Consider the following 8,960-nt stretch of genomic DNA (forward strand, 5'->3'; position numbering starts at 1 on the left):
AAACAATGATGCCCCTTGAAGGTAAATGTGATTCCTGAAAAATTAAGTATTTGTATTGTACAAATATTGTATTTGTACAATAAGTATTAAGTATTTGTATTGGTATTGTAGACTTGTTCAACATTTAGCAGAATGTTCTAAAACATTTAGATACAAATCCAGGAATCCCATCCAGTTCAAGTTTCAAGATTATGTTTTTAGTAAGAAAGTTGTTTTGTATTTAAAAATCCTAAGAAATGATTGGCAATGCCTCAGTTCTTTATTTTGACAAGAAGGAATTCAAGGAACAGTGGGGGTTTTTTATGTTCCTAAAGGCCTGTAGAACTACGCCACCAACTGGGTGTTCAGGAGTATAACCACACACCTGTGCACATCACAGTAACCCTTATTATTTACTCACCATCATGCTTGTCCAGCATACGGGCGTTAAATGACAGGAGAAAGAAAGTAAATGCGGATTCATTTAATTTTTGGGTAAACAATTCCTTTAAAGGACAAACAATGGTTGAATATATACACACTACCATTCAAAAGTTTGGGGTCAGTAAGTTAAAGTTTAAAATAATAATAATAATTTTATTCAGCAAGGATGCATTAAATTGATAAAAAGTGACAGTTATAATGTTACAAAAAATTATATTTCAAATAAATGCTGTTCTTTTGAACTTTCTATTAATTAAAGGAGCATGACATTTTTTTTTTTTTTTAAAGTTTCCACAAAAATATGAAGCAGCTCATCTGTTTTCAACATTGATAATAATCATAAAAGTTTCTGGAGCAGCAAATCATAATTTAAGAATGATTTCTGAAGGATCATGTGACACAGTAATGATGCTGAAAATTCTGCTTTGATCACAGGAATAAATTACATTTTAAAATATATTAAAATAGGAAACAGATATTTGAAATTGTAATAAAATTTCACAATATTACCGTTTAATGTATTTTTGATCAAGTAAATGGAAACTTGATTAGCATTCTTTGCTCTTTAGAATAAAAATAAAGTAATAGAAATAAAGGTGAGAAATAAGGTGAGATCATTAATAATATTATTTAATTCATAAAGCATAAAAGTAAAAACAAATTTACATAAAAACATTGATAAGTGCTAAATGGACACTACTGTTTCATATAGTTTCGAAATGTTAAAAAAAATAGACAATGTTAAATTATTCTGTCCATCAAGTAGCATTTCTCATCATAATCACAGGGAGCTCAGAAATTCTTTTACCTGAAAAAAATAAAAATATGAATCAACTTTTAAACAGAAACTGTCCTCATATTTTACTTTATTGCATGTGATGCGTGCATGCATGAAAAGAAAGTGTGTGCGGGGGACTCTAGACTAGTAGAGTAATAATCATGTATAACATGCATTTTCTACAGTACATAATGGTCCCTGTATTGCACCCTCATCATAAGATGCAACTTTAGTTCTGCCACATTTGAGAAACATCACACACACTTGCACTCAACACATGTTCTGGGTGATATGCTACATTAAAATCATGTAAGAGTGTCATCATGAGGGTGAGTAAATGTGACAACATTCACTTTTGAATTAATTTTTTACATGTAAAAATATATTCATAGTGACAACTCAACACTGCTTCTATGAAAACAGACTGAAGTGTGTGTCTGTGTGTGTTGTACCTTCTCAATCATATCCGCACACTTGACCTGGTTGTCTTTAAAATCGTCATCAACATCCAGGGTAAGAACCGGCACTTCCTTCAGATACTCAAAGTCCATACTGCACACAACAAGGGTACAGTATGTATACATACTGTATATTTACACACATAGTATATATATATGCATTTTGTATCTCACTACATTTTGTTAAAATATAAGGTGCATCCTGAAGATATGGTTGCTAAGTGGCTCTGAACGGTTGCTAGGGTGTGGTTACACAGTTACTGCATGGAGATCTTTACAGACTGATTTCCCAACCGAAACAAACAAGCCCACCCCCATGTCTATGTGATGTTCTGGTGCTGAGATGTAGCTTATTCATGTTTTTGTACGGGTTGCTAGGGTACTCTTTATGGTTACTAGGGTTTGCTTATACAGTTTATGGGATGATATTTAAAGACTAGTTGACAGTCTGGGTCAAAAAAGCCCAACTACATGTTTCTACTATTTTCTGGAGCTGAGATATGGTTTGTAAATGTTGTTTTCTGGTTGCTAGGGGGCCCTAAGTGGTTGCTAGGGCACAGCTATAAAGTTATTATGTCACTACTTTTTTGGCTACTTGATAGGCCGAGTTAAAAGAGCTCAACCCCAAGTCTCTATGACCGTCTGATCCAAAGATATGATCTCACAAATTTTGTGCCAATGTTAAGTCTATGGGACTTTTTTCGGCTGATTTTTTGCCCGCCGGATGAACATCGTACACCCGATCGCTTATAAAAGTCATAGCACACCTCCCCTCAATAAACCAGTCGATTTGACACCTCATTCATGGGTCTACGACAAAAGGTGCGGGAGGAGTAGCGTGTGTGTGTGTGTGTGTGTGACACTAATGGCTCGTGTTTGATACCTCATAGTCCTGTGCTGTAACCAGCACTCATGTTTATAGTGCAGTTTCTCCAGATATTCCAGAGGAATTCCCTGTTCCTCATCTCTTCCTCTCAAATGCAATCGCTCCAAACACCTCTGAAACACAAAAATCGCATGGTTTTGTCTTTTTCCACAGTAAAGCAGACTCACATGACACACTTTCATCACCCCATCAGTGTGAGTGTTCATACCTCTGGTTTCGCCCGTAGGTAAATGATGCCGTCCAGCTCAATGTGTTTCCCAAACTGCTTATGCAGCCAGCTGTGCCAGTCCTGATAGATCGCCCACTCGGTTTCATTCACACACTCACTCTCATAGAGGTTAGAGGCAAAGATGTACCTGCAACACACCAATCATAGCGATTAAAACAAAAAGCCGATTAGTTGATACTTGCATTTATTTGACTCTGTGACATAATAACGGTTGTATAACAATCACAGACTCCGAGAAAGGAGGAGATGCATGTGTCTGGTTTGACCCACAGATGTTAATCCCAGGTGTGAGCGGCCTTACTCTGTCATTTACCTGTCGCTGTAGACCGACCTCTCGAAGAACTGCACGGGATTCTCCGCCTCTCGGAGTTTGCCATTGGTGGATTTGATCTGCGAGCGGATGCGGCTCAAGCAGGCGTAGCTCTGGAAGGTGTACGCCCAGCGCTCGGGCTTCTCGTACATCATCTGCAGCACGTTTCCTCCACTCTTCTGAGAGGTGGTCAATTCCTGAAACAAACATGTTATATCGATGCACATTTGTTGTTATGCATCTGATACTTGTGATTCAAATTCTGAACTGAGATGGGTAAAATTATAATTAAATAATCATAATGAATCAGTTCGGTTAGAATTACTGATCAAAGTTATGGCACATATATACAGAATATCAGCCATAACATTGATCAGTAATTATAACAGAACCGATTAATTTTGATTATTTACACTACAGGTCAAACGTTTGAAATAATTACGATTTTATTTACGGTTTTGGGCTGTATTTACAGTATATGCAGTAAAACAGTAATATTGTGAAATATTCTTACAATTTAAAATAACCATTTTCTGTTTGAATAAATTCTAAAGTGCAATTTATTCCTTTAATGCAACACTGAATTTTCAGCATTATTACTCCAGTCTTCAGTGTCAAATGCCTTCACATTTTTTGTCACAATATAAAAATTATTTAAAAAAAATCTTCATAATTTCAAGATACACACACATATTCAATATTTTGATTGAAAACTCATATTAAAATCACACTTAATAGAAATATATTTAACCCAGCTCAAAACACTACCCATAACAGTCCAAAACCTATATCAGAACACTAAATTAAATTACTATTACTACTGTACACAAAACAAAATACGTCCTAGGATGTAACATTATACTATAGGGTTAATGGATTTTTTTTAAAGTGTGATCTTTTACAGTGTGAATAATCTATGTCAGAAAGTAGGGGACAGTGGCATTTGCAGAGAGACAAACCAGCAAAAATAGGTTTAAGTGACACTTCAGTATAGGGTCAAATGCCATTAATGTCCACTGAGTCATAGAAACAAAGATCAGCCTCTCGACACGTTTGAAAGAGAGAGAGCGAGAGAGACAAGGACCCTCCTCCAACTCTCCAACAGAAAACATGGAGTCAATTAAGCTGTAATTGACTTAACACTATATTTATCAGTAGTAGTAGGCCTAAGTGTGTGAAGAAGGCAACTGTTCTGCTTGAGTGCACAGCTGTTGAGGACTAAACCATCTGCCAGTGTTTGCCAGAGCCGTTTCCATCGCACCGCGGGATTACAGGCCTATTTCTCACACTTGAGAATAAACATGTAACGGACAGTGACCACACACAATATTTGGACACAAGAAGGCACATATGTCTGAATGTCATAACATTAGACAACAAAACATCGAACCAAGTGCCATCTTCACTTAGAACTGACCCAGAAAACTACTTTTAGCTAAATGTTTTGTTTTAAAAATAATCATGTTTGTTCTCTTTCTTTAAAACAAATGCCAGTTGTTTTGACATTTTGTTCTCTAATTCCAAGACATTTGTGCATATTTCCAGGGTGAATTGATGGTCTAAAGTTAGTTACTTACAATGGCAATCTATATTTGTTAGTTATAATTATATTTATACATTAATGTATACAGTTTATTTCTCTGTTATTTCTGACTGTACCTCATGCTCGTTGTGATGAGTTTGTACATTGCACCATCTAGCGATGGGTTCCGGTACTACCTCCCATTCTCTGTCGTGCTCCTCCAGCAGGCGAACAAAAGTGGATTTACCCGCCGCTAGAACAAGACAATAACAGAAAAAAATCATATTTAAAGAATACGACTGGAATAAACGACAGAAACTTCGTATACAACAGTCAAATAACCACTCAGAACCAGCGCTTTTAGGCGGAAATAAGATGTACGAATATCACAACCCAACTTTCGCTACACGATTCTTACATTTAACATCAAATTTGGTTTCAATTATTAAGAGAGCCAAAGTCGAAATATACACACAAACAAATAATTAATGTGACTAGAAAACTCAGGCATTCGTAGCCGGAAGTGTTTGCCAACGTCAATGTCGTTTTGAAAGTGTATAAATGTTTATAAACATAAAATGTATTTTTCTTCACTAGTCAGACCACTAATTCCATAAGCCACAATCTATGAAAGCTCATGTATAAGTTATAAAAACCGGATTTGTAGCATTTAATAGTTCAGTCCAGCAATTAAATATGATTACAGTAACTTACGTACAAAATACAATGAATGACTTACCAATGTTGCCTTCAATTGAGATGCGTTTCAATCTTTTCTCCAGACTGTCATTCAGAGGACTGGGACAGACTCTTTTGGCTGTTAGAGACATTTTAATTTTTATCCAGCAATGCAGAAATGTGCATTCGGTACAATCTGGTACAGTACAGCCAGTTAGTTACCCGGAAAACAGGCGGTACATTAAATTCTGGCGCTCAAACGGCACCGGAAACAGCTGTTAGTGCTTTCAAACCACATGTGCTTGACATAACAACTGTGTTTTTGTTTTGTTTTAACGACATTCATTATTAAATTAAAAATACGCATTTTCACCTGAGACCGAATGACTGTATAAAAAACAATTTGTTTAAAAAATATATATATATATATAAAAAAAATAGCAATTTATAAAAACAATACTAACAACACTTGATTCCTTTACATATACATAAAAAAACACTATATAAAAAAATATATAATATCACAAAATAAATAAATACAACGTGTTTAGAGAAGGGTTTTATTTGCTCTAGTATGTACAGCAATAACATCATAACATCAGTTAGTGATATCGTTTTGTAAACTACAACAATATCAGGAAATCGGATTAAAGGGATAGTTCACCCAAAAATCTTCATTCACTCGCTCTCATGTTGTTCCAAACCTGAATGAGTTTCTTTCTTCTGCTGGACACAAAACTATATTTTTAAGAATGTTGACTCCCATATGGGGGGGGGGGGGGGGGGGGGGGGGGGATTCTGTCTTACAGGCATTCTTCAAAATATCATATTTTGTGTTTAACAGAAGAACAACTTGAGGGTGAGTAAATGATGACAATTTTCATTTTTGGGTGAACTACCCCTTTAATGTCTGAGGCAGCTCTCATATTTACATCTACGCTTACTATTTTACAATTCAGGGAAAATATATTCTCATTTCAGTGACAAAAATCTCTCTATAAATACTTAAAATATGTCCAATATTAATCAGCAGCTGGCACTTTTAACACTACGGCATAGTTCAAACCGTTAGAATTAAAATGATTACATTCGTGAAACAATATTCATTCTTCAACTTCAAAATGTCCAAAGGAACAAATCTTAAACTAACAAAAGGATTTCTAACACACAATTATAAAAGCGGTAGTAGAAGAACAGAGATGAAAAAAGGGTTAAAATGGAAGTAGAGAAGAAAATTCCAGTCACACACTTCATTTCTCAAAATATAAAGCGAAATACACCCAACACACTGAATATTTCAGCACTGTTCTGACTGCATGTACAAGTGCATTTCAAATGGGTGTCATGCAAAGGAAACGCATCAAAGTTTGGCAACCAAGTTGTACGAATGCAAAACTTAAACGGTTGTTGCTTGTGCAAAACTAATGTCTTATCAGACACTAAGAGCCGTTATCATACATTTCTTGTTTCTCTGACGCACGGCATAAGATCCCATCCAACATCGTAGCAACTCCAGCATGCACAATTCATATTTCCGTATTCAAAACACAGCTAAAATAAACCTTCATATTGACAGATATTAAATCAACAGATCAGAAAGAGATCATGAACATGCTCAATAAATCTCTGATATAAACTATTTTGTCCAATAATATGAATAAGGACAAGTAACAGGAGCTTTATTGCATAGGAAAATATCCATTTAACTCTATCTTTCTGTTGTCAGCACGACAGCATTGAAGATTCAAACATCCTTTAAACATTCACACCAGCCGAAGTGAGTGAATAACCCGTTCGCTGCTTTAACATGAACATGGTACAGGCACCATGCTAACACTTACTAAGATCAATTCTCATGGGTTTTAAAATCCCTCCCGTTCAGTGACCAAACTAAACAACGTGAAGGACTTGAGAAACTAAAAATCATACAGTCATTTCACACATCAGGTGACCAGGATTGATTCATGTACAAATATTAGTATAGTGCTGATCCTGTACTTTCAATACGCTTGGCCTAGCGGTGCGGTGGGGTTAAAATCATCTGTACAAAGCAAAAGATAGACGGGAGAGTCAGAAGAGAGAGAGAGCAGGATCATGTTTTCTTCATTCTTAACTTCTGTTCTCAGTTTATCTGTCTTTTGTTGTGAGTTTCTCAATGAGCTCTTGAAGAGGCGCCAGCTCCTTACGGTCGATCAAGTTAAACTCCTGAAAAAAAGACAAAAATAAGCACCATTTATTTTAAATTCAGGAACATCAAAACTACAATGAAGTTTGGAGTCTGTAAGATTGTTGTAATGTTTTTGAAAGAAGTCTTTTCTGCTCACCAAGGCTGCATTTATGTGATAAAAAAAATACAGTAAAAACTGCATATGAACTGTTTTCTATGTGAATATATTTTATAATGTAATTTATTCCCGTGATCAAAGCTGAATTTTCAGCATCATTACTCCTATCTTCAGTGTCACATGACCCTTCAGAAATCATTCTAATATGCTCAAAAAACATTTCTTATTATAATCAATGTTGAGAACAGTTGTGCTGCTTCATATTTTTGTGTAAACCATGATAAATTTGTTGATGAGTAGAAAGCATTTACTTGAAATAGAAATCTTTTGTAATATTATAAATTCATTTACTGGTTCACTTTTGATGCATCCTTGCTGAATAAAAGTATAAATATATGTATTAAAATAAAAAAAATACACCCAAAAAATAAGCAACTCTTTTACATTTATCACTTGAGTAAACAATAATTTCACTGCCAACTACGTCATGTCACATAAATTTAAATCTGAGCGGCTCTCACTATAGTTAGATAAGCAATGCAACAGCTAAAACATACACATTTCTGACCATCATAAAACAGTTTATTCCACAGGGGGAAAAAAATAAATAGATGAGCTTAGTGTTCGAAGCTGTTGTAAAACTGACCACACACACACACTTTGAAAACTATATTAATGCAGCAAGTTGCTTAAAATGTACAAAGCCTACAATCATCTATTTTTATTATCTAAATTCTAAAAGTGCACATTAAAAAAAAGTATGCGCTCGTTTTGAGTCAGATAATGTTAAAAACATGCACATAAACAACGATGGAAACACATTTACCGAATAAATTCCTCGATGCACATGAAAAAAGGCATAACTGGACTAACCAGCAGAACTATATTTCTGCACCGCGTCTGAAATGCTAAAAGGCCAGCGCAAAGTCTGTCATTAAAGTGGTTCGGTAGAATTGCCTTCCAGAACTCTTTTACACGACTGCGTTCCCAAACATTATATTATCATATACAGCGGCTTCTATTACTTTTCTTAGTCATATTTAGTTTATCAGGAAGTGATGATTTTTGTTCTTTTTGACTCACTGGACAGTAACAGTGCTTTATTTGCAAACGTTTTATGCGATATTCCAATCTTGCGCATAAGTTAAATTCGCAACTTTGGACGGAAACATAGATTTTGATTGGCAGTGAAATGATTAATTTGGATTTTAAGCGGATATCTTTTATCATACTGCAGTTGCTGCCATATTTAAAAAAGCTGCAAGGCCGTGCTTTTGACTCTGAACAGCCTCTTTCATAATTTTAGGATGTTTATAATAAGTATAAAACAGTGACGGCACCTGTACAAAGAAGATGAAGTGTTTGAACGACGTGTTGAGGTGAGCTTCCTC

At 35.2% G+C, this 8,960-nt stretch overlaps 2 protein-coding genes across 2 annotated transcripts in view; both read right to left on the reverse strand.

Moving 5' to 3' along the window:
- Positions 1-707: 707 nt before the first annotated feature.
- Positions 708-5,593, reverse strand: dck (deoxycytidine kinase). The gene is made up of 7 exons (XM_079586573.1): positions 5,346-5,593; positions 4,744-4,859; positions 3,088-3,281; positions 2,754-2,901; positions 2,543-2,658; positions 1,654-1,753; positions 708-1,231 (listed from the first exon to the last, which is right to left on the reverse strand). The coding sequence occupies exons 1-7, from the start codon at positions 5,434-5,436 to the stop codon at positions 1,205-1,207; spliced, it is 792 nt and encodes a 263-aa protein (XP_079442699.1). The 5' UTR covers positions 5,437-5,593; the 3' UTR covers positions 708-1,204.
- A 240-nt stretch (positions 5,594-5,833) lies between these two features.
- The window catches only part of mob1bb (MOB kinase activator 1Bb), a 7,808-nt gene continuing 4,681 nt past the window's right edge, over positions 5,834-8,960 (reverse strand). Inside the window, exons 5-6 of the mRNA XM_079586991.1 lie at positions 8,910-8,960; positions 5,834-7,489 (exon numbers count right to left, since the gene is read on the reverse strand). The exon at positions 8,910-8,960 is cut by the window's right edge and continues 113 nt beyond it. Of these exons, the coding sequence (XP_079443117.1) occupies positions 7,412-7,489; positions 8,910-8,960 (129 nt within the window). The 3' untranslated portion in view covers positions 5,834-7,411. The remainder of the gene's footprint in view (positions 7,490-8,909) is intronic.

The sequence above is a fragment of the Phoxinus phoxinus genome (genome assembly GCF_949152265.1).
Source record: "Phoxinus phoxinus genome assembly, chromosome: 17".
Taxonomy (NCBI): domain Eukaryota; kingdom Metazoa; phylum Chordata; class Actinopteri; order Cypriniformes; family Leuciscidae; genus Phoxinus; species Phoxinus phoxinus.